Source organism: Alligator mississippiensis, chromosome 5 (genome assembly GCF_030867095.1).
Source record: "Alligator mississippiensis isolate rAllMis1 chromosome 5, rAllMis1, whole genome shotgun sequence".
Lineage (NCBI taxonomy): Eukaryota > Metazoa > Chordata > Crocodylia > Alligatoridae > Alligator > Alligator mississippiensis.
In genome coordinates, this window is record NC_081828.1 from 52,529,089 (window position 1) to 52,555,026 (window position 25,938).

Genomic DNA, 25,938 nt, shown 5'->3' on the forward strand with positions numbered 1-25,938 from the left:
CTGCATTACTAGAATCCCAATTCAAGCTAGAAGAAAGCCATAGAACAAAAAAGGACCTGAGGTCTGATGAAAGATTTCTAAAATGCATTAGCCATAATTCAGCTACACACTCCTTGGGAGAAACCCAAGAACTGGATTTTCTCCTCAGAAATATTGGTATGACCCATAATGAAGGCATCACCAACATATTACACAAGACAGCTGTCAGAAATCTCCTACCTGCTAAGTACTTTGTGTCACCTATGCTGTGCCCTGTACTGCTTTAGGAAGCTTTTACAAGAGGTCCTACTGCCAAAGCAAGGGAGCAACTAACTTTTAGAGATGTATTAGCCAGCAAGAAAGTAAAATCTGTACTGCTTCTGTAAGATCTCAAGAGCCCCTCAATCCTGTTTAAGAAAGAAAAGAGACCATTCCCCTAACTATTAGCAATACTTATTTCTAACTTTCCTCTTTGCCAGAGAGTTTAGGCAAGATCTGGGAAACCCTAAATGATCACTATGTATAAAGATTAAACCAGAGCTGTGACTTTCCCAGTTACTAGACGAAAATGGGACAGAGTCTTAGGGTAGGTCCATACTAGTCACAAAAGCGACCAGTGTAGGATGCCCAAGCTAGTTTAGGTACTGGAAGCAGTCCTGCCATAGCAGCTCAATGCTAAATTGGATAGTTTATTTCATTTCTCAGCCCACACAGGTTAACCCACACTGTGCTTAATGACACCACAGCTGAACAGCTACCAGTTCCTGAGCTACATATTTTAAAACAATTGCAGCCACTGAAGTCACTACTGTGTATAGAAGCCCTTAAATAAACAGAATATGTAGGTAAAGGAGGAGACACAGGTGGCTTAAAGCTCACCTTAGAATACAAGGCAATGGTTTTATTATGGGGTGTGTTTTTAAAAGGCAGAAGGCAAAACTTTTACTGTTGGTGGGTTCACCCTTACCACTTTTGCAATGACTAAGATCCTATTATTGGTACAATTCCACCAGTACTTACAGTGCTGGAAGCTGTAGGGTGAACATGGTCATTTTTAGCTGCTCATCTAATCCTGCTTACACTGCATTCTATAGTTTCCACTGTTATTTCAGAAAGCAAAGCTACAATCCTGGAGAAAGATCTCAAACTTGCTAGAACTAGACCCCTTGTGATCTAGTGGCAAGCTATATCACACACAAGCCATCTTTTCTGAATTTGCCTCAAATCTTTCATAGTAACTGAAAAAAAAAATTACAATGCTCTTTGCAGGGACAAGTGAGACCAGTTTCATGTTTGCCAAGTGTCTATACTGCCAAAATCCTATGTCATTTCCCAGCTGCATATAGTGGTCACCAACAGGACCAAATGCTGAATTAATCTAACCATTTGGTTTTGGATGCTATTTGTAGAGGGCCTTTTCACCCTGTGACTCTGCGCTGCTTACTGCCATCAAGACAGTGACCTGTAGAATACCATAATACCCGTTTGAAAGATCAGGAAGTACTGATCTTTTGCTAGTCTCCTCCAAAGCAGCACCTCATTAAATAAGTTGGCATCTGAATCTGGCACACCAGTAGTACTTTTCTCCTTTTTGGCCCATGTAATATACCCACTACTTTTAAAGATACACCAAAGCAACCCAAGGAAGGCAAGATAATACATATTGTAAGGCAATTAAAGAACACAGCTTATTAATGGGAACAACTGATGACTGAGACTTCCTGAAAGTCATAAGACGGCCCATATAACCATACTTCCTGTTGTTGCCACTCTCGGCATCCTGCCAGGTCTGGGACCTACCAAGTTCAATGGAGAGCCTTATAATAGCTTTTCACATGAGCTACACCTCTCCACCAGACAGCACCCTCTCATCACTTAGTTGATGGGAAGAGCTGATTTACCAGGGTGTTCTAGTGCTAAGTGTAAAACTATGAGTTGAACTAAGCTGCTTTTTTATGTTATTTTATTCTGCTAAACTGTGACAAAGGCAAGAGACATGCCTGATATTGACTTTTGGTTTCTTTTTTCAGCTGCTCCTGCTTTTTAAAGCCACTCAATTCATGTCATTCAGGGTGAGAATCTTACCACCTGAGTGAATGCCTGGAGCATCCAAGGCTAGGGCAAATGCTAAGTTTGAGTTCACAAATGTTGAAGGTTTGGATAAGGGCCATGCTTGATTTTTGGTTTGGTCTACAATGGAAGCTCAAAACCAAGTCACAGAGAGGGAACATGTTTTGGCCAGCGTTACTGTGGGTTTAGAATAAGTCACTTGTTTACACTGAATTGTAACTGTTTAATTCAAATTACATAACTTTAGCTATATCCTTAGCAAACATGTATTAAAACTGTAGAATGGGATAATGAAAGAGAAGCTTGCTGTAGACTCCATAAGGCAGATTCTTTTATCATGCAGACAATCCCAAATGCCACGTAAAATACCAAAGGGACACAGTCCCAGCATGAACTACATCTTGCCAGGTTTTAGGCTCAAACCATATAACACTGCTTTCCTTTAACTATTTACCCAGTCTGAGACCTGCTTCTTCCATGTTCTGTATCAAACATGCAATAGAATGCTAACCATTAGTCCAAGTGCGAAAGCAAACACATTTCAGACCCAAGATAAATTTAACTTGAATTTCCTGTTTAAAAAAAAAAAAGCCACAAAAACAAATCTTATTTCCAGTACCTACCGCTGGTCATGTGAGAGACTTTTGCAAGCTTCTTCATAACATTATCAAGCCTTGAGTGTGTGCTTTCTAACTCATGAGTGAAATCATCCAACATCCTGAGGGCAGACAAAAGGTAAGCTGTGTCAAGTAGATTAGCTAGTGAGGGGTCTTCTCAAGTAGTTCTCAGCATGCTTACAAAACTGCTAAATGCCTATACATAAACAGAACCCAAGCGCCTTGGCAAAGTAAAGCCTGTTTTATGGTTTCTTGATGGTATCAAAGCAAAGAACTGCTCAATCAGCAGTTTTATTTTGATGGTAAATGAGGATTCATTGTGTTACAGTGATTTCCCTTGTGTGTGGAGTCGATGTACAGGCAGGTCATGTGATCTCTAAGTTGTGCAGCAGGTTTTAACTCACATTAAGAAAAAAGTTTATAATCCAAAATTAGTAGAACATGTTTAGACTTAAATGATATTTGAACCTCAATCAGTTTTACTATTAAAGACTGTGGCACTGAAGCCAAAAGCTTCATGTCAGTAACATATCAGAAGAGAATGTAATTTGGAATGGTTTGTGAGAGGGTTTTTAATTTCACAAATTACTAATCCACTTCTTCCATGTAGCAACAATAACAGATCGTAAAACCTTTTATCACTGACAAAAATTCAGTCAGACAAAGTACACCTTGAAAGGCAGATATTTTAAAGCTTCCTTGACAAATTTAAAAGAGGACTTCAGGTATCCAAGTTGTAGCCATATTGGTCTAGAGGCAAAAAGAATCAGAACTTGTGGTACCGGTGATATCTTTTATTAGACCAACTAGATTTTTGCAAAAAAAAAAAAAAAAAAAAAAAAAAAAAAAAAAAAAATTAATTGCAAGTTTTCGGGCAAAAAAACCGTCCTTCAGACATAGATGAAAAGATTGAAAAAGTTCTCCGGGGTAGAAATAGAAGTTCATATTTCACAGTTCAAAGAGGATTTCAATCCTTTTCACCCTATCTACCCCACACTTTTTGCTGCTTGCAAAATCCTATTGCTTATAAAAATTTCTTCTGACATCCTGGTTGCCATTTTGTCAGCTACATTTTTTTTTTTTAATGGAGCACAAGCCAACACAGCTCTTCCTCATTTGCACACTTTTCCTTATTGATGATACAACTAAAAGTTATGAAAACACTGTGTATTTGTGTGTTTGTGCTGTTGCACGGAACAATGAGAGATTCCACATGAAAAATCATACTGGAGTTCTCTGAATGCATTAAAGAAACCACCATACTTTATAATCCAGGACACTCCCTCCCTCCCAATGTTCCCAAGATGGGGAGTGTTTAAACATAAACCACAGTTTTGAAAAAGTCTCACTGCAATTGGAAGACTGTCCAACATAACAAGACACTTTGCTTTACTATATCATCGCAAAGAACACAGACTGGGAAATAAGACATCTAATTTATATGTAAATATATGGATGAAAATTACTGCAGTAAACTACCCTTTAACTGTTTGTGTGGGTGACACTTATTTTTAGCCCCAACTATGAATAAGAGTTGTGTTGCTGTTTGGACTGTCTGTTCCAAAACCACATTCACCAGTGATGCATAGTTTTTCCTCTCTACTGGTCAGTGACATAATTACAGATTAATGTTACCCCAGACGTGTTGACCTGCAAAGAAGTAATCAAAGGTGGTGTTTAATTATGTTTGACAGTGTCCCTCTTCAATTGTGTACTACTGCTTGAGAGTACAGAGTATGACTTAAAGGGGTTAAAAACAGAGCAGAGAAAGTAAAACTGACAGGTAACGATCAGCCTCAAGGTAAGTAAGCTAACAATGGCTGGCTGCCTCTGGACTAGTACTCTCCCCAAGACTAAGTCTGAAATCAAAGGAGACCTAAAATTTCAAAGACTGTTTAAAAAGAGTAGGGGATTTGGGTGAGGTAGGACAGGGTGCCCAGGGTGTTCAGGGAAAGCCTGAGTTTCTGCAAGAGTAGAAGAAGGAGCATGTCATCTCTCCCAATTCAAATGATGAATGAGCCAAGCTTACCTAAGCTATGGACAGAGGTGTTAGGCTTAGTTAAGGGAACATGTGGGATTTCTTATATCCTGGTATTGCATACTGTGTAACTTTTGGGTGAAAGTATGTATAAAGGATTCAATGTTCTATTTATTTGCAGCTCCTAAAAGCATCCCTTGAAGGGTTCAATTGTGGTTAGAAGTCACATGTGTCACTCCATGGGCCCTAAGCCAGGTCCTGATCTGAGAGTGAAGTATGGAGTTCTGCTTCTAGCGAGGTAAACACCTGACACTTAACCCCCTGCAGATGTACACTTGGTGAAACCCTGAGAAGGAAGAGCAACATAGCTAATCAGATGATTATAACATATTCCCAAAAAACTCCTTCAGCTTTGTTTCTCAGCACTTACACTGCTTGTTCCTCCAGCTCCCCACCAATGCGCTGAGACATGTTCTTCAGCACCCCAATGCTGCCAGAGACCAGCTCCAACTGCTCATCCTGCTGCTCCACAATCAACTGATGCCAAAGAATGGAAACAAGCAATTAAAAACCTGTGTGTGACCAGTTCAGAGCCCAATGCACAGAGAGATGCCTGCTCTCCTGCCAGCTGCAAAAAGCAGAGTTTAGAGGCAGAATGCCTAAGCTTCCAAGAGCAATCCTGACATGCTCATAGTGGCTCTGCTCTAAAAAAATAACTGCAAAAGGTTGACAGGATTTTTTATGGTGTCTTAGGAAGTCCCTATTATGTGTTCTCACTTTACAAAACAAATATAAGAACGGTTGTAATGGATCAGACAAAAGACCCATCTAGCCCAGCACCTTATCTCCAACAGTGGTAGCAGATACCATCCATCTTTTCTTCCTCTTAGGCCTACACTCAAGGTGGGCTCAGTCAAGGTAGGTTTATTTTTGTGCACCAGGAGCAGGAAAGTTCTGTAGGCTTCAGCAGACCCTCAGTGACACCTGTGCAACTCTACTGCTTTCAGTGGGCATGACTAGAATTCTGGAGAAATGCTGAGGTGCACATCATGGAACAGAACCCAGATACCTCTCAGCTATGCTGGCTCTGCAGTGCTAACATAAGTAAAAAAGGCCATAAAAGCTTCCATCGCTTACAACAAACACATATGACTCTAAATACACCAAAGAAAAAGGTCTATTGCTGAAGAAGATGCTGTATTAATCACTTTCAGTCCATAGCCACACTAAGTTCTGGATTTGCCTTAGTTCCCTCCTCCCAAATCAACTGTTCTTTATTAGGTCACTGCTAAGGATAGGTATGCAGTTGGGATTACTCAACAACCAGAAAAGTTGGTTTTTCAGGAGAAGCTTTAATGCAACATTTGCTACTACTAGAAAGTATTTCTTTTAAGTGCCTATGCTTGGATAGACTGCTGTATGTACATGTACACTTGGACGCTGTCCAGGCTATTCTCTAAATGAGATTCAAACAGTCCACGTAAACCAGCTCACAATGGATCCCAGCAGAGCTGATGATTCAAATTTTCTATTGTATCAAATGCATTGTCAAAAGAAAGAGAGAGGCATATGCAACTCTTACAAACAGCCTGTTTAATCCATTTTGATGAAGACACATGCAACTATTAAACTGGTGTGTGCTATACAACTTATGGTCAAGCAAGAAAAGCACATGAGCTATGACCTCTACTGAGTCCTCACCTAATTCAGGGTTCTGTGCTCAAAACAGCAGCCAGACTTATGAGAGATATTGAGTTGTCTGGATCAAGGCTTTAACACTCACCAGTGGATTTCTGACTGCACGTCTCTATCGTAGAAAAATCACAATAAGCCTAAGCCTGCCTGATTTCAGATGACAATTCAAAATCTCCCTCCCCTTACCCCTTGGCCTCCAACACTTTTTTTAGTGAGCTAAAAACATACATAAAGACAAAAGTACAGAGAGACTAAGGTTAAGCTTGAATTAATATAAGGTGCAACACTAGTTGGTGCAAAGAAATTAGAGAGAAGAAATAAGTCTTTATCTTTACTAAAACATACAAAAGAAAAGCCAATGTTGCAAAAGAAATAAATAAAAATAAAATCAAATGAATCTAGGGATCTGATGAATGAAAGGTCAGTTAGCTTTTTCAAGTGGGAAGGGAAAAATCTGGAATTCCCCTTGCAAAGATTTTATGCTTACGGATTTCAACAATTTTTGTGCTCATGTGCTATAGTTTCTAGATTATACCTTAACTCCCTTTAGCACAGGGTTGCCCACTCAAACCCCAAGTTTTAAAATACCAGTACAAAATAAATGTATCAAGTAGATAAGCACTTAAAGCATGAGTTTATGACAGGTTCTAGGCAAGCTAGCTTGAAAAGTGGAGCCTCAACTCACAGAGCACTGAAGGTAGCTCCTACCTTAGCTTTTGGCTATTGCTGCTAGCCCTGCCACCTTCTTTACATTCAGTCAGCAGGGGATCCAGACTACAGGAAGTACTGTACCTGCTGTTGAGCCTGCTGCTCCTCAATGAAGTGCGAGTTTACTAATTGCTGCTCTCGATCCAAACGACCATATTTATCTGATCCAGAGCTCCAGCTCTGACTTGTACTTTCTCCCAGGAGTGCCTATGAAGACACACAAGGATCATAAACAAGATACTTCATTATTGTATAACAGATTTAAGGATTAGAGCTGCCCTCCTCCTTACCAGACTTCCAAAATTTCAGTTAATTCTGACACGAGTAATAAATCTGCTGAAGGGTCAGATGTGCATCTGCTGTATGAAGTGATTTATGCATGCAGACATTTCACTAGAGGCAGCTCTAGAGGTCAACTCTGCAATTTCTTCTCTCTCTCCTGTCAGTTGGAGGTTGGTGTAAGTCATGTCCTTACAAGCAAAGAGAACTTGATAACCAACCTTCTAATATTAATTCATTTCCAACTACTTACTATGAAACAACCACATCTATCCAACTATATCAACATAGCAAAATGTGGCACTGAGTCAGGAATGCTGCAATGACAGCCCAGGACTTGGGACCCACCACTGCATGGAAGGATAAACTATGGAACCTCTCCTGCCTCAGATCCGTCCTCTGAGAAACAGAGATACTTCCCTCTTCTCTAAGGACAATGCAAAGTTGACTGACGTATGTAAGCAGTTTTGAAAAAGACAGCGAGTGATACCTTATAATATTTTGTTAAGCTTCTAAAGAATCTAAGCAACTGTGCCTGTCAGAACAAGTATTCTCACTGGCTACAATGCCAAGAGATTGCAGCAAACCAGACACCTTCTCAGTTTGCATATGACACCATTTTAAGACAAATGCTACAATTGCTTCTGCTGGACAGAGGGTTCCATGTTAGAACAGCATGGTATATGGGATGTTTAAATAAGCACTCATCTTAATACTAATATAAGCTATGCATTATATTACTTATATGCATTATACTACTCCAGTAGAGACTTAACTCTACTTTAGCATACATGAGGTCCCTTAACAAATTAGGTGTACTTTCATTTAATGCATAGCTTAATTCAGTAGTGGCGATAATTGATAAATCCTACTACTACCATCACAGGTATCTTGAAAAATCCTTTAGCAGACAGCCTGCTACTAATTCTCACCTGCCTGTTTTTTCTTTCAGCCAATGCTTGCACAGATGAATTTGACATCTGATCCTTCATTTCCTGTTTATTTAAGGAAAAAAAGGTATGTGAATATCAAATTTAAAATAGCCAACATTTTATCAAGCTAGCAAAATTGTACATAACACTGCTTGACAAGTTTTATGGAGAACCAACAAGCCATTTGCTTACAAACATACACATTCTGAAGAGCCTAGAAGGAACTCTGAGAGTACTGTTACAATTCACAGTTGCATTCTTGCTAGAGAAGGTGTTAATGAACCCTACAAACACTTGTAATGGCATATATTAGTTATTTACTGCCAGTTGTGCCTCTCCATAATCTCCACTGCCTCAAGTGAAAATGATAAAAATGGTATTATTTCCATAAATGGAGTGAAGGGGAAAAAAAATTAGGATATTAAGGCTCGACTTTTGGAACTCCAATTTAGTCCCAATTGCCTATGATTACTGTGCCTCTGACAAGCCAACGTTGGTGCCCATTTCTTTACTACAAAACAGGCATAAATACATTTACTATGCTGTGGGGTTGGAGTGCATACTGGCTTTTTAAACTGATGCTGACAAAGCACTCTGAGGTCTTTAGATGAAATCAGATTATAAACAAGTGCAGAAGTTACATATTCAGAGCAGTCAACATTGAGAGAGTAATTCTACCATGCATATATAATGGTTTAAATAAGATGATATCATTATACACTGGCACAAAGACCTGATGTTACCAGAAGAATTAGGTGTGTTCTTGTTTCAGACCGTGACTTATCAGAGCCAGGTAGTAAAGTTACTTCAAAAGCACTGGAACCACCCAAAAGAATTACTTTCAGAAGTAAAAAAAAAACCCCAAAAAACATTCCAGTAAGTATAAGAAATACTAGAGCTGTATAAGTCAACTATGTAAATTAAAATGCTTAATTAACATTAAAAATCAGACATTGCTCAAGTTATGTATTCCACTTATGTTTGGAAATGTCCTTGAGCTGGTTATTTTCATGTTAGTGTCAACAGATTGCGATCTGGACAAGAGAAGCATATTGTAAGCATGCTGATCTGGTCACAAGGTAAGAAGACTATTCAGAGGCATCCACACAAGCATGTGTCTGTTACCTTGGTTGGCACAGTTTCAGGATTAGTTCCCTAGACAGCAGGCTGCTAACCTTACGGATTATAGCTAGGCCAGAACACTGCAAATAGGAAAAGAATTCTGCTCTCAACTAGAAAGAAAAGCAAAGTAGTATTTGACTATCAACCAAGAATCATGTCAAAACAAGCAAAAACTGAGTTGAAATACTGAACCCAGGAGGAAAAAAAAAATTAAGTTAAAAAATTTAAGTTAACTTGGCATTTAGTTATGTGACCATGCTGGTGAACACTACAGCAGTTTCCTTCACTTTGATTACCTTCAGCTTGTTAAAATCTTCCTCCATCACATGAATTCTTCTTACCCATTTAGGCATAAGTATCTGACCTTTTCCTCAAAATTACAGTACTTACACTATAGTTAGGACTGAAAGTATTTCTATTCCAACCTGGCTTTCACTTTAAAATTTTCTGAAACTGTCACCTTGTAGATCAAAATTTTCCAAGTTCTCTGTGCTCAAAAGGTGATATTTAGAAACAGCTTATTTTTTGTTCAGACTCTTAAATAACACTCTCTCTTCCCACCCAACCCACCCCTACCACCCTTTTTCTCTCACCTTCACCAAGTTAAAAATAAAACTAATGACTTTTTTTATTGAACACCTGAGGGCAGGAAGTTGATATTGTCATGTAAATAGCAAGAAGTGCCTTTGAACAGTTTAATGAAAGCTGGTTTTGAGTCTGAAGAAGGTTGCAATTCAAATATGCACCATGCAATTGTTATGTTTCTCTTAATGTTCAAAGCAAGATCTTGTTTCCTCTCCTTAGGGTAGTAAAGGCAGTTATGTTTGTTCTTCATCTGTACTTCTTTCAGTATTCAGGCACTTCATTGTAAGTTTAGACCAGGGGCGGGCAATTATTTTGGGTGGAGGGACGCTTACTGAGTTTTGGCAAGCCATCGAGGGCTGCATGACAGCCAGGGACAGAAAAATATTAATTTTCTAAATTTTTTAGTGGCCCCGTGGGCTGGACAGAATGGCCTGGCAGGCCACATCTGGCCCCCGGGCCGCATTTTGCCTACCCCTGGTTTAGACCCTTGAAGCGACTGGAAGTGAAGAAAGCCAACAATAACATGCAACCAGTCTCTTAGCAAGCTGCAAATAAGTGCGCCATGGACCAGTTATGGAATCCCTATGACAGGGATTACGGTGGAAAGAGGCAGAGAATGATCTATGATACTAAACTATGGACTGCGTTACTGTAGATGCTGCCTTCCAAATAGTAAGCCCAAGTCTCTTACCCGGACCACCTGCCGTGTGCTTGTGATGAAAGCTTTCCTTATACCCAGCTCTGTTGCATCAAGGTTGAATTTCCGAGGATTTGCTTCAACAATGCGTTAATGACAAGTCAAGGAAACACTACTGAACCAGTAGTCAGCATTCAGGCAAATATCCTGGCTACCTGAAAGGATACTACTACCTAAGTGCTATAATTAATAAAGTTAACTGGACCAAGATTTGGTTAGTTAGGAAAATCATGCATCTGATGCTTAACAGTCCTTGCATCCTGCCATTGTGTACCAATGTAAAGAGCCCGCTGGAATTTTTTGGCTTGCCTGACTGGCACAGCATAGCACTATCAGAAATTGTTAATTTTAATCCTTTTTCAACTCTCTTTTCTGGAGCTCAGTGTAACAGAGGACTGACTGCCTCCAGTTAAAATTCATCCCACAGAAGGAACCTTTTAGAACAGGGCATCTTACTTTTAACTATATGTTACTGATCAAGAAGGAGAGAGGACATATAAAAAAAAAAGGTTACTTTGAGGAAAAGCTGGCATGTCACTGACTCCACTGTCTAAACCAGTGGTTCTGAACCTTTTTTGCATTAGGATCCATTTGTAAACATTGATGGCCAGTCCCAACCCAGTGCCCCTCAATCCTGACCGAATGCCCTGCCGTTCCAGCCCCCAGTGTGTGGGGCAGGGGAGGGCCCATGCAGCCCCTCACAGGCTGGAACTCTGCCAGCTTGCAAGGGAAAAGTCACCATTTCCCAAGTTGTTCTCCTTTAAAGGATAATCCATTTTTAAAGTTTGTTGATCCATTTTTGTTTGAAACCCCTTCATATATTATTTTGGGTCACAATCTATAGGTTGAATAATTCTGGTCTAAACCATACAATGATATCTTATGAAAACAGCAGCTTCTGAAAGAACTTTATAGCATACAACGCATATTTTCCAAGAAACTGAATTACTCTTTAAAAGCCAGCCTCATCCTTCAGGTAGAAATAACACAAGGCTGTATCTAAACTGTAACAGGTCCATATAAAGGATATTAATAGTTTCATCCAAGTCTTCCAGGTCCCATTCAATGCTCCGCAGGTTGTTCCTGAGCTCATTAGTTGTCCAGTCAATTTCTTCTCTTGTGGCTATAGAAGGGTCTTGCAGGAGCTCCGTCCATCTCTGAAACAACCCCTGAGCAGTATTCACTGCTTTTTGGACCTCCCTGAAATCAAGATGATTAACAAAAATACTAATGACTCAACTACACAGAAAAACATTGTAGTACAGCTCTAACAGAATCATTCCACTACTGCTGTAACAGACTGATTCTCCATGTAGACAAGTGGTGTTTTTCACTGTTTTGGCTTTAAAGTTATTTGCATTAATGACCTCCTCTCAAGCATCCTCCCTTCAACCTGCTTGATTTTCTCTTTAAACTAATCACATAAGCAGAGAAAAGTTGGGCTAGAAGGGACCTCAAGGGTCATCTAGTCCAATCCCTTGCTCAAGGCAGGATTCCCCACAAACACTGGTTACTAGATAATCAGTATCTTGTCTTGTCTTCTACCCCAATAGAAACTGTGACAGAATTTCATAACAGAAAGACAGTGACAGTTATGGAAAGGATCTACCTCTTTCACCTATTGCTGTTATTAAAAAGAGAACTTTAACATTTCCCAGACAATTGCACTGCTTTTTCAGTACTCTTCTGTGGATGGAGGAACCCATGCTACTCTTTAACAAACAGACATTTTGCATTTCTATAGCATCTTTCATTCCAGAACCAACAAGGACGAGGGCAATCCTGGCATGTTTCATACTGTAATTTCCTATGCACATTCTCCACTACAACATGTTGCTACTTCCTAATCATGGACCATAAGAATTGCAGGAACTGTCCCTACAGAATTTCTGCATGAACCAACTGTGTCCAGCTTGGATCTGCTTATTTCATTTTTCTTTTTTGTAATTTACAGTACTTATTGAGCTATGTTTGCTTAATAAACTCAACTGCTTTACTGCTCCAACAAGTGTCATAGAAAAGTGTTTCAGATGTTAGCATGAGAATGCATGCTGCTGAAAGCACTGAACATTATAGTTATTCTCTGGGATCAGAGGGCAAATAGCAAATATCTACCCATAAACATATGATTATCTGCATAAGTAAATACTGCTGTCTTATTCCCAGGGAATATCCTTTCAAATGAATGGAAAGTTGGGATGTAACACTTATACACAAGAGGCATGTTAGCAAGCTTTTCAGGTCTTATGATCAGCTGTAAAAAGCTTGCCCCACGTTTAAGGGTTGCACATAACGTGCAGATCTGTTCAAAGATGTGGGGACTTCTGTTCTTTGACAGATAGGGGTTGGACTTCACTAATAAAAGCTTAGAGTTGATCAGCTGTGTCCTCAGCTTGTGGCCATGAAGGGGATGAACGTGGGCCAGTTAGAAGGACTGTGTCCCGCTTTGGGGTACCCCAGCCTGAAGCCCTCAGTTTTCTGTCAAGGGCAGGTCTTGTTTCCTGTGCTATGTTATCTTTCCTCCCTCCTCTTTGTCGGTGCTTCTCAAACTACACGAGAGCAGAAAATACAGTAAGGTTGTTCTTAGGATCCTAGGAAATTAAGAGCTGGAAGGACCTCACCAGGCCGTCCAGCCCTGCCCCAGCTCGCGGCAGGCCGGCTCCTGGCCAGCCCCTTCCAGGCAGCATCGGAGGACGGAAACTCGCTGCCTGGGCCCGCTCTGCCCCTCCCACTCCCTCAGGGACACCATGGAGCCGGCTCCAGCCCGGCACGGGGAGCGCGGCCGGGTGGGAGCTGCTCCAGCCGCTGCCAGGGCCGGTAACCTGCTCACGGCCCGCCCAGCCCCTGCTGCGGGCTCCCCCACCCGGTAGCCCGCGGGGCGCTGGAACCTCGCCCGCCGCCCCCGGGCCCCGCCCCGCACAGGCAGCCCTGAGCCGGGAGCGCCCGCCCCGCCCCCGCGGGGGCCTCCAGCCCCGGCCGCGCTCACCCCTTCACCACGAAGAACGGGTCCTCCATGGACATAGCGGCGCGGCGCGGCCCGACCCGGACCTAGCCCCGGCTTCCGCGCCCAGCCGGACTAAGCCCAGCCCCACCCGCCCCACCCCGGCCGCAGTCACGTGACGTAAGAGCACCGCCCCGCCCCGCCCCGCCCCGCCCCGGCGCTGGGGGGAGGGGAGCCCGTTCCTGTCGTCACGTGACAGTAACAGGCACAACCCCGTCAATCCCCGCGGGAGCGCGGTGTGCACTTGTGCCTGCTGCTGTCACGTGACAGGTACAAGCCCAGCCCCCGCCGGGGGACGCGGTGTGCGCGTGTGCTTGCTGACGGAAGTACTGCGCAGGCGCTGCAGCCCCTTCCTCTCCGCCGTGACGGCTATGCCCGCGCCCTGCCTGGCTCGGCCAATCACAGACTTCGCGGCCGCTCGGTGGTTGGAAGTTGACGCGGGCGGGCGGGCTGCGCGGCTTGGCTGGGCTGGTGGAGCTGTTCCAGTTTGGGGCCTCCGGTCCCGCGAAGCAGGAGGGTAGGCGGTGTTCCCGGGTGTACGACCATTACCGATTTGTACAATAACTTCGACCCTTGCACGGTGTCCGGCCAATGACAGTAAAAGTGCCCAAAACCTACCATTTACTTTTCATTCCATCCAGGAAGAGCGCACACCAACTGCTGAAACTTCCTTAGCCTGACAAAGGGTTTTTGAACCCAAAATCTTGCTTAATACATATTCTCCAACTATTTGAGTTGGTCTAATAAAAGATATCAAATTCACCCAAGGACCCTTGTCTGCCCAAAACCTACCATAATTTTTAAGCAACTGATTGCTGCATCACTTGCAAACCCCAAATTGTTTCCAGAGGGCTTTAGCTAGGTTTTGGGTTTGCTGTCAGTGCTTTTCTATGCCTACTGACCTTGAAAGAAATGAATCAACTTTAAGATCCAATTCTCACTTGCTCACTGGCAAGTTACAGTGAGCAGTACAAGGTAAATAAGACTTACTGGCAGACTTATTTGCATATTTTTTCAGTGTAGGGCAGCTTTTCAGCAAATATGATAATTTTGAGCTTCCAATACAATAATTTAAGACTCGAGTGCCGTGAGGTGACGTGTTGTTCCCGGCCGCCTGGGGCCTGAGGAAGAAGGAAATCTCCTCTCACTTAAGGGCCAGCAAGTCACAGCGCCCGCGGGACCCTTCATACTGTTCTTTTATTTCCTCTGTCAGAAAACACAGAAAACAAGCTGCCATTTTCCAAGAGCCGCCTTGAGTCTAGTGATGGGCACCTTGAATCTAAATACAGTTGAGAGCCACTGATAGGAAGGGAGGATACTCTCGTGGGGGGAGCAGGGGGGCAGGGAGCAGATGCATGCATGGGTATGGGTGAAGCATGTGGGGCACAATTTGAGACCTTGGGCAGGGACCCCTGAACCGGCCAAATAATGTGACTGCACTTTTGCTCTGTCGTGCCAGATGTCCCAGCTGATAGTGCTTTAAAGTAGGAAGCCTGTTTGGCAAGGCGACTTGCTCGCCGTGGGAAATCTGTGGAGCAGTTTTGCAATCTGGAACAGGATAATCGTGAATGTTGAGGGAAAAGCCATTGCGGATTGCGAAACCAGGGAATCAAATTCAGTGAGAGAGCCTCTTTAACGATAGGCTTTGGATTTTAAATAAAACGCCCCCTTTAATTGGGATGATGTAGTCACACGTCGGAGTCCTTTGTTGCATGTTCCCATGGCTTGAGTCATCCGTAGGCAGATGGAGAGGCATGCTCTGTCCAGAGTTCTTCGCTCTCAAGAAGAAGGACACTTCTTTGTGAAAACAGAGGGTGTCTGAGAGGACAAATGGAAGGGACACAAGGGAAGCAGAATGGGGAACCTGTCTCAGGCTCTTCTGCCCTTCCTGTCCTCGTCCAACCTGCAAAAGAAAACACTGGGGTCTGTCCCAAAGACTACTACTGATTCCCGTCTTTTCCAGGCTCCCCTGTCACCTTAAAGTTTCACAGTCCCATTCTGTTTGAATTCTACCTCCCTTTACAATCTCCCTGCCCAAGCAGCTGCCAGTTTCAGTGAAGACAACTGCCTGTGTAGTTTCCACCACCTTTTCTGCCCTATCTGTACGTAGGGTGGCCATCATAGAGGACAGTCCGGTTGTCTAGACTAAGTAGCAGAAAACAGAGTAGCAGAAAACTGGAATGTCCTCTATGATGGCCACCCTACCTGTACATCTACACCAGTGTTGTTGCCTACTTACATCCGGCTGTTCCTCCAGTAACTTTAGGCCTTTGCTCTTCTACTTTAAAAGTACTGAAAGGCTAGGGAGACCTGTCTGCTGGGGTCTGACCACAGTTTTGGTTGAAGGAAGAAAGTTAACCTTTTTCATGAGAAAGAGATATATGTGGCTTTGAATTGTTGAGCACTTTCTCATTCTTCATTTCTTTCTGGGAAAACTGTTGGCACAAAAGCTCTCCCCAGCTGGGAGTCAGTTTCTCCATCTGAGAATGAAGCCTTTATTTCAATTGAAATGTTCCCGCAATACCTGCACAAAACCAGTAACAGTTACTCCACATTCCTCTTCTCCTTTTCTGGAAGCAACAATAGAGGCTCCTATGTCTTTTATTTGGTAACAGGTGTAACTAAATACTTCCATGTTCAAGTGCCAACTGTTTTTCAGGTGCCAGCATGATCTGAAGAAGCAAAATTTCTCGATGTGTTGCATTTCATTTGTATACTATAAATTGGTTCATGCAGTTGTGTACTGAGTAATTTTGCTACCTTCCAGGAAAACACTGGTTCAGAAGTGCAGAGATCAGTAGCTTTATCAGTGAGACCTGTTGCACATTTTTGTGGTAGCCAGTTGGTAGTTCTAGGCTGGTAGTAGCAGTTTGGTGTCTTCAGAAATTTTGCTGGTGAGTCAGCTTAGTTTGAACTTGTTAATTACGAAGACAGTTTGCTGACATGTAAATGTATTTCTACACAAATGCTGTATTTTAAGAACATCTTGTTAAAGGTTATCATATTTGGACTTATTCAAGCAACTGCAAAAGTCCTAACAAAAGTGATTTATGGTGCTTTGCTGTCAGTATTGTGGAGTAGTGCAATTCATCTCACTCAAGTGTGGGATCTCATTCAACATTATCTGGATCAAGAGTGAATTAAACAGAGAACAAGTCAATTCAAATAGTAGCTTGTAATAGTAATTTATGGAGATTAGAAGTTCCTTAATAAAGTACATTAACCTTTTTTTAGCAGAGTTGTAGTGGTACTGTAGTCATGGCAGTCATGGTAGTCCAGGGAATATGCAAGTAACAAGTTTTGTTTGGTAATTTTTTTTTACCGGATAACTTTATAGTTGAGAGAGAATTCTTTTCTCAAGTCATTCTAGGAAAAAGTTTAAACAAGTTGGAAAATTGCAAAGATCTCTATTGAATAGCTGAGAATTTTCAAAATTCACAGCAAGGAGGTGGTTCTTTTTTTTTAAGCTGAAAGCTAATTTAATATAAATGATATTTAAAATCAAAATATCACACTATCAAAAAACCAAGCTCTTTTGACTTTCTAGGATGGGTGTGGTCTTGTCTCAGTTCCTGAATGAAAGTTTTGATTTCACTTTGCAGTGCTGCAGATTGCTCCAGTATGTTCCTCCCCTGGCCTGCCAAAAATTTCTGGTAGAGGAGAGTCTTTGTAGGCTGCATCCCACTGTAGAGCCCACTGGGAACTATTCAGTGAAAAATATTTGATTTGTTGAAGCCATACCAGTTTTGACAAAATGTTCATCAAGAAAGAGTTCTTACTGTGCCTGTACACACATGCATGTACCTGTCATCCCAGAAGAGCCATCGCCTTCTGAGCAGGATCCTCTTCTGGAATGTAGGAGCCCCATCTTCAGGTCCCTGCTCTTCTACTCCCCTTCACCCTAGGTTAGTACCCCCAACCACTTTCTCTAAAATCTAAATCTCTCCTGTGGGAGCCAGAAACAGTCCCCATAGTCCAGTCATTAGAATACTTGCCTGGAATGTGAGAGACTGACTCTTCTGTGGTGTGTGAAGGTCTTTATCTTTTTCTCCTCAAGAAATGGTAGAGGGCCTTGGTTTCACTTCTATGCAGAACAGAAAAACCCAGAATATTTTGAAATCCTGAAAATTTCATAGATTCATAGATGTTAGGGTCGGAAGGGACCTCATTAGATCATCGAGTCTGACCCCCTGCATAAGCAGGAAAGAGTGCTGGGTCTAGATGACCCCAGCTAGATACTCATCTAACCTCCTCTTGAAGACCCCCAGGGTAGGGGAGAGCACCACCTCCCTTGGGAGCCCATTCCAGACCTTGGCCACTCGAACTGTGAAGAAGTTCTTCCTAATGTCCAGTCTAAATCTGCTCTCTGCTAGCTTGTGGCCATTGTTTCTTGTAACCCCCGGGGGCGCCTTGGTGAATAAATACTCACCAATTCCCTTCTGTGCCCCCGTGATGAACTTACAGGCAGCCACAAGGTCGCCCCTCAACCTTCTCTTGCGGAGGCTGAAAAGGTCCAGTTTCTCTAGTCTCTCCTCGTAGGGCTTGGTCTGCAGGCCCTTGACCATACGAGTTGCCCTTCTCTGGACCCTCTCCAGGTTATCCGCATCCTTCTTGAAGTGTGGCGCCCAGAATTGCACGCAGTACTCCAACTGTGGTCTGACCAGTGCCCGATAGAGGGGAAGTATCACCTCCTTGGACCTATTCGTCATGCATCTGCTGATGCACGATAAAGTGCCATTGGCTTTTTTGATGGCTTCGTCACACTGACGGCTCGTGTTCATCTTGGAGTCCACTAGGACTCCAAGATCCCTTTCCACCTCTGTGCCACCCAGCAGGTCATTCCCTAGGCTGTAGGTGTGCTGGACATTTTTCCTTCCTAGGTGCAGCACTTTGCATTTCTCCTTGTTGAACTGCATCCTGTTGTTTTCTGCCCACTTGTCCAACCTGTCCAGGTCTGCCTGCAGCTGTTCCCTGCCTCCGGCGTGTCCACTTCTCCCCATAGCTTTGTGTCATCTGCAAACTTGGACAGAGTACATTTGACTCCTTCATCCAAGTCACTGATGATTTCCTGGTATGGAGAAGTTGTTCCCCTGTATGAAAGTTCTTGAAAAGTGTGTCATTATAGATACTGATCATTATGGACACAACAATGGACATAACATGCTTGAGTTGTAGCAATTCTCTAGATAATAATCACTGATGTATAGAAGTCAGTGATGCTGAAGGATAGCCATGAACCTCAGTGAACTGTTTCACCAGAGTAACAACTCCTTTGATATTCCCTATCATAGATAGAGCTCCATCAGTCTTTTGTCGGCACAGTTAGCTATCATAAAGATGGAGCTGATTTTCAACAACACTCTTCAGTTTGAGTATTATTCCCCTCTGCAGTTATCTGTTCATGCACTGAATTCCTTGCTGCATTATGATGGGATATTTCAAAACCTTCCCTCTTATTGTATGAATAACTGGTACCACACAGACTGTATCTTTGTTCACAAAGATGTGTAAAAAACAAATCTGAATATTTTTTACAGATCTCTTTGGACCAGCATACACTGTTGCCACTCTGTATTTAAAGTGGTATTTGACTTGAAATCAAGCTTTGGTGGCATTGTGAATGATAGGCTTTAATTCAGATGCACAGATTATTACACTTGATAATCTAATTTACATAGCTGGAATGCATAACCCAGACAAGATCCTACTCCCCTTTTCACCAAAAGACTCAACAATACCATCAAATCATTTCCATCAAGATTACAAGAAAAACTACAGACCTTGATCCCCCCACTACCTAACCCGGGGACTTTTTACATGCTCCCTAAAATCCACAAACAAGGGAACCCTGGCAGACCTATCATATCCAACCATGGGACCCTAACTGAGGAAATATCAGGTTTTGTTGAATCCATCCTAACACTGCTTGTCACCCACAGAGCAAGTTTTGTCCAAGACACTACAGACTTGCTACGGAAACTTAAAAACATAGACCACCTTCCCAGCAACACACTCCTAGCCACCATGGACGTTACCAGCCTATATACCAACATCCCACACCAGAATGGCATCCAAGCCTGCCTTACATATCTACAGAAACAAGATTACAACCCAGAATACAGACCCAAAGATATTACTGAGCTTATACACTTCATCCTCACACACAACAATTTCACTTTTAATAATCAACACTTCCTCCAGATGATGGGAATAGCTATGGGCACTAAAATGGCCCCACAGTATGCCAACCTTTTTATGAGCCACCTGGAAGAAGACTTCCTCAAGAACTGCACCATCAAACCCTTACTATACCTAAGATACATCGATGACATCTTCATCATTTGGAGTGAGAACCTGCAATCTCTGATTGAGTTCCACCAGAAATTCAACAGTCACCATCCCTCCATCTGACTTTGTTTAGAATACTCCAGCACCAACATCCCCTTTTTAGACACAGTGATCAGTATCCAGAAGGGTAAAATACAGACCACAGTATACAAGAAACCCACAGACCAACATACATATCTGCACAGAACCAGCAATCACCCGAAACACACCAAAAAAGCTGTGATATACAGGCAAGCCCTCAGATACCACCGCATCTGTACTGAAGAGAACACCCGGGATCGCCACCTCACCAATCTTAAAAAGGCTTTCACCCAGCAAGGACACTCCTCCAGAGAGGTAGATTGCACATTTGAAAGAGCCACCCGGATACCACGTGAAGAACTGCTGCAGTAAAGAAGAAAAACACCCACAAATCGCACACCGCTGGTTATGACCTATCACCCATCCCTTGAACCTGTACGGAAAATCCTCAAAATATTGCAACCCATATTAGAAAGAGACCCTATTCTTAAAAAGATCTTCCCAGAGCCACCCATCCTAGCCTTCAGACAAGCACCGAACCTCGCCAACCTCATCACCAGAAGCAAACTTCCTCAACTCCAGAACACACCAAAAGGATCCAGACCGTGCCATGACAAGAAATGCGAAACCTGCCAACACATCTCCACCACCCCCACTATTACTACACCCCACAACAGAGCCATCAGCATCCCAGGATCTTACAGCTGCACCTCCAGAAATGTAATATACCTCATCCAATGCACCAAATGCCCTGATGGAAGACATGTAGGAGAGACCAAACAACAACTGTGCACCAGAATGAACGCACACCGGAAATCCATCAAAGACAGAAACACCCAATTACCGGTGGGGGCACATTTCTCACAGGAGGGCCACTCGCTCTCCAGTCTCTCAGTCCTGATCCTCAAGGGAAACTTACACAACACTTCCCAGAGAGGAGCCTATGAGCTCCATTTCATCAACCTGCTGGATACTAGAGATCAGGGACTAAACACAGACATTGGATTTTTGATACATTACAATCTGCCTGGCAACTGACTCCCCAGCCCAGCCCAGCCCCGGGCTTGTTTACTTTTCATTCCATCCAGGAAGAGCACACACCAACTGCTGAAGCTTCCTTAGCCTGACGAAGGGTTTTTGAACCCGAAAGGTTGCTTAATAACTATTCTCCAACCATTTGGGTTGGTCTAATAAAAGATATCAAACTCACCCAAGGAACCTTGTCTGCCTATGTCCTTAGACCAACACAGCTACAACCTAAACCCCCTAACCCAGACATCAGCAGGTGTCATTGGGAGAGATGTTTTGGTCTGCATTAATACAAGTCAGATGGCTGATTATAAGGATCCCTTTAAGTCATAAAATCTTGAGTCGTATTGGGACAGGACACGGAAACTGCTTCATTTTGAGTGTATTCAGATTGCAGTTTCTGACTTTCCTCAAAAGTAGCCAGGTATTAGCCAGGTTTGACCAGTGACCTGAGTTTACCATTTTGTGACTGTTTTCATCCTGTGAATTAATCAGTCAAATTACTCCAGAGTAAAGTATCTTAGGTATTTTTAACAACCCAATCAGGTAAAATATTGGCCATTCCCTTGTTAAATTTCCAAACTGGCACCATTGTACTTTCTCCCATGCTCTCCATTTTGCTCGCCAGGAGCTCTCCCTAAACATCTACAACAAAGCTACTTCAGCATTCTTCTTTGGGTCTTTCCTTCAAACCCTCCTATGTTGCATTGTTTATAAGAAGTCAACAGTGTTTAAGCCACTGGTGTTCTGAGATTGCTGCCTGTTACAATGACCAATATGATCTTATTGCTTCATTGTGTACCCACACCTGTCTGCCTGCTTGCCTTTACATGTTGTTTCTTGTCTTAGACAATAAACTGTCTTCGGCCGAGAACCATTTTTTGCTCTGTATTTGTACAGTACCTAGTACAATGGGGTCACAGTCCTTGACTGGGATTTCTAGGAGCCCTGGTAATGCAAAAAATAAAGACTGCATATGATCGCAGTTCTTTTTCTTGTTTGATGGGGCTATATATTTTGATAGATGACACTTCTTGGAGGGCAAAATTGACTGCTTTTTGTCAGATGTAATGACCCGAACATTCAAAGTTGGGCTGGTTACCTTCCTTTCTTTCCTTTTTTGTGTTCTTACGACACGGTATTTAGCAGAATTCTCAGACTTGTTGAAATCTGACAGAGCCGTGCCTGGAGTCCTTCAGCCGTAGCTTCATACTTGTGACCTCTGGGGCTGGCTACCAATAAAACTGTAAAACTAGCCTAAACTTTAGCCACTATAGAGAGGAATATCAACTGCTATATTAAAGTTGCCTGATATTTCTTATTAATAAAACTTTTCCAATTCTTAGGAGAAGAATGGTAATACTTCCATTATTTAAAGCAGGGCTGTCCAGCCAGCAGCCTGTGGGCTGCATGTGGCCATCAGGCCTTTAATTATATCTAAAGGAGTTGGTTAGATCTGATGGATTTAAAACTTTTGAAAGATCACCAACCGTGGTCTGCAGTATTCCCCATACAACTTGATCAAAGTTAGCTTAGCTGTTAAAAGATCTGAATACCTCAGTCCTATTAAACCTCCATACTGGGGATTGTATTCGGAATTCTAGGATCCTGCTGCATCCTGCTATTGCACCCATGCAGAACTGCACAAATAGGATAGAAAGGATGGCATTCCCCTATTTAGCAATTCCTTTTCTCCTTGGCAATGTCAACCCTCCTTCAACTGTCCCTGTCATGGAGATGGTTATCACAAAGCTTGTTTGAAAAGAATTTCACTACAAGACATAGGGAGGAATTTACATATACAGTATAAGTCACAACTTGGCTAGAGAAGAAAATTTGCCATTGGTAATCTAGTCTGGCTTAGCATTGATATATGTCATCTGTTGTATCTCTCTTCCTACCAATTTGCTGTGAACCAGCAGTTGGATCTAATGGTATAACTAGTTTGAAAGTTTTGATCTAAGTGGCATATAGTATATTTGAAATGGCCAAATTCTGCGTTTAATTTTGAAAAAATCCTTATTTTGGAAATGTTAAATAGAATTTTTTAACAGTACAGTTTAGTTTCTTAAAAATGATATACTCAATCTTATAAAATTCATGCCTTCTATTCAGGGAACAAGATTCATGTCTGTGGAGTATAGTGGTCAGTGAGATATAGCTTAATTTTCTACAATCTGGTCAAATCCATTAAATAAGAGTTAATATCTTATTTATCTGTGTTAGTCCTATTTCACATATACTTCCAAGTCCCTCTTCAGGATACACTGTAGTTCCAACTCCTCTTTGGGTGCAGTTAGTTCTGTTTCCTGTAAATGTAGCAGTTGAAATTATTGTCATAAAGCCAGTGATGATACTTCTAAATAATTTTAGTTCAGTGTGTTTTTCTGATTCACACACATATTAAATGTAATTATGAACAGTGACATACCTGTAGATAATGATTCCTGAGAAGTATTGGTAGCAACAAGGCCAAAAAACTGAACAGGTTTGATTGTTGGGGTAAGGACCTTCATGGGCAGTCAGTCTAAGTGATTTCATTGCCTTATGTAGATAAGCATTTCAAGATGTGGCACGTCTAAAAGAGTAGTTTAGACAAAGCAGTGTGCCATTAGTGTGTATTAAACTAGTCAAGTCAAAATCTGAGAGAGCGCCCTGAACTAAATATGGGATGAAGGGGAAAGCAAGAATTTTGTGAATATAGCAGTGACAAGTGGGGAATTCCCCTCTGTATGCCTCTTGCCAAAGCGATCTGCATGCAATTGCAGTTTTCAGCTTCATACTGTCTTCAGTCCTCTCTCAAAGCACTTGGTCTCCCTGTGGTTCCTGCCTTCTCACATTCCTTTTTCTATGCTATTTTCCATAGCTTTCTTCTGATCTGGCCTATACCATTCAGCACATGAATAGAATAAATGAAAGACTGCAGACAAGGTACCTTAAAATGTATTGTAATAGTTAGGGAATGTTTAGAGATGTGAGGGAATGAGCTTCAGCATTGTGGCTGACATCACCCCCACCATTTTCCTCAAGTCCAGATTATATCCTTATTGTCCAATCCTGAAAGGTGCCCTAACCAGCTTGGACCAGGGAGAAGAAACTGGTTGACACTGTCATCTCTTTCTAGTTCCACTGAATCCTGAAAAACACCTGCAATGTGAAGCTGAGGTTCCTGCTATCATTCTTTCCCATATGTGTTATCTTTTGTCCCTTGTCTTCCTCTTCTTGCCTTCTGTGTAGTAAGAAACTGTCTTGACCAGCCAAGACAAATACCACTTTTTCAACATTACTGTGAGCTTGCAGCCAGAACAAGCTAAAAGTAACAACAGCTAGTTTGCACTAAGAAAGCACCAAAAGGAAGATATAGTTTCTATCTTGTACTATTGTTTCTTTCTCCATTTGTGGGTTTTATTTTTCTTGGTCAGAAAGGCAACAAGATCTAGCCTCATCAATGTCAATTCAAGATGATTCAAATTAAATTTGTTTTCTCTTCCCCAAAAAGCCCAGTTAACACCATTTTCTTCAATACTAACTAAACCCATGAAATGGATATTTTCCCTGTAGAAAATGGTAGACAGTAAAGGAAATAGATTAAATGAGCTCTGCTTAAGTTTCAAATGCCTGTAAGTCTTCTCTCTCTCTCTCTCTCTTAATAAAAGATTGTAAAGGTTTTCAGTAGCGCTTACAGTGAGAATAAGCCAGTGATAACACTAAACCCTAACCACAATTAAATATTCAGTGTTGGACTGGTCAGCAAGGAGTTTTAATAGCACTTTATTCCTTTCAAATCCTTGTGATATCTCAGAACTGGCTTTTCTGAGCATGTAGTTATAGCATGGGTCCTGTCAGAGCTCTGCATGCACAGTGAGTTCATAAAGCTCCAGCAGGACCTCTGATTTCACTGTTTATATGACATTCTGGCAGCCCTTAAACTGACCAGCCACTGGGCTCAGAGCTCACTGCATATGAAGCTCTCTGCTGATCAAGCTGGTAGTCTCCTGATGGAGACTTGAACCTTCTTTCTAGTGGAACTAGGGAAGGGTATTATTCTTTAGGTAACGAGGATATTGCTTCAGGGAGTACAATTATAAAAGAAAAGCCATGGTGATTATTGAAAACATTAGTGTGAGCCCTCATTGGCACTTTTGACTCTGAGGCACATACTTGCCTCTAGTATAGTGGGGGCAGATGTGGTATAACTTAATGAGCGGTTGTGCTGCATAGTAATATCAGTGCCTGAGGGGATTTAAGAAAAAATGTCTTAAAAACTAAATGTAGCTTGCCAAAGGGATGGCTTAGATGCAGGAGTTCTCTAGTTGCTTTTTCTGAAATTCTTCCAGTTGCACCTGCTGGGCCAGCTGGGTTAGAGAGCTGACAGGTACTGAGGAGCACTCAAGTCAGAGAGAGACATCTGGGAGAGATGTCAATAATTCAAAGAGGTGTCTGCATCTGGATAAGACACAAAAGATAGCTGAACTGGAACTGGGACTAAAGATCACAAGGGGCACTGCTGTCTAATCCACCAGGTGTCAAATGAAGGAATGAGATGAAATAGGCACAGGGTCAAAAATAATAACTGTAACTATAAACACGCAAGAAGCTCAGAAGCAAAATTAGGCAAGTTGAATATGAACTGTTTACCTCAGAAAGGAGATGACTGAAAGAGGATGTCATAAGGGCATGTTGAATAAGGACAGATAGGGAGAAGGTAGAGCTGGCTCTTCCATTGACGTTGTCTCCTAATACCTTCCCTGGAAATTAATAGTGCTAAACTCAAAACCAAGTAAAGGAAAGTCAGTGACAATTAGCCTCTGGAACTCATTGCCACAGAACTTCTTTGATGCTATGAGCTTAGCAGGACTCAGAAATATATTAGCTAT

General features: G+C 42.1%; 2 protein-coding genes across 3 annotated transcripts in view; one reads left to right on the forward strand and one right to left on the reverse strand.

Annotated features, from left to right (window-relative positions):
• Positions 1-13,757, reverse strand: part of STX6 (syntaxin 6) — a 30,661-nt gene extending 16,904 nt beyond the window's left edge. For both annotated transcript variants that reach the window (XM_019500276.2, XM_006272408.4), the window contains exons 1-7: positions 13,649-13,757; positions 11,693-11,862; positions 10,657-10,751; positions 8,259-8,321; positions 7,132-7,254; positions 5,075-5,181; positions 2,673-2,767 (exon numbers count right to left, since the gene is read on the reverse strand). In XM_019500276.2, coding sequence (XP_019355821.1) covers positions 2,673-2,767; positions 5,075-5,181; positions 7,132-7,254; positions 8,259-8,321; positions 10,657-10,751; positions 11,693-11,862; positions 13,649-13,683 — 688 coding nt within the window. In that variant the 5' untranslated portion in view covers positions 13,684-13,757. The remainder of the gene's footprint in view (positions 1-2,672; positions 2,768-5,074; positions 5,182-7,131; positions 7,255-8,258; positions 8,322-10,656; positions 10,752-11,692; positions 11,863-13,648) is intronic.
• A 205-nt stretch (positions 13,758-13,962) lies between these two features.
• On the forward strand, positions 13,963-21,922 carry LOC132250811 (uncharacterized). The gene is made up of 2 exons (XM_059728375.1): positions 13,963-14,180; positions 19,603-21,922. Exons 1-2 carry the CDS (start codon positions 14,035-14,037, stop codon positions 20,072-20,074), a joined length of 618 nt encoding a protein of 205 aa, XP_059584358.1. The 5' UTR covers positions 13,963-14,034; the 3' UTR covers positions 20,075-21,922.
• The last annotated feature ends 4,016 nt before the right edge of the window (positions 21,923-25,938 follow it).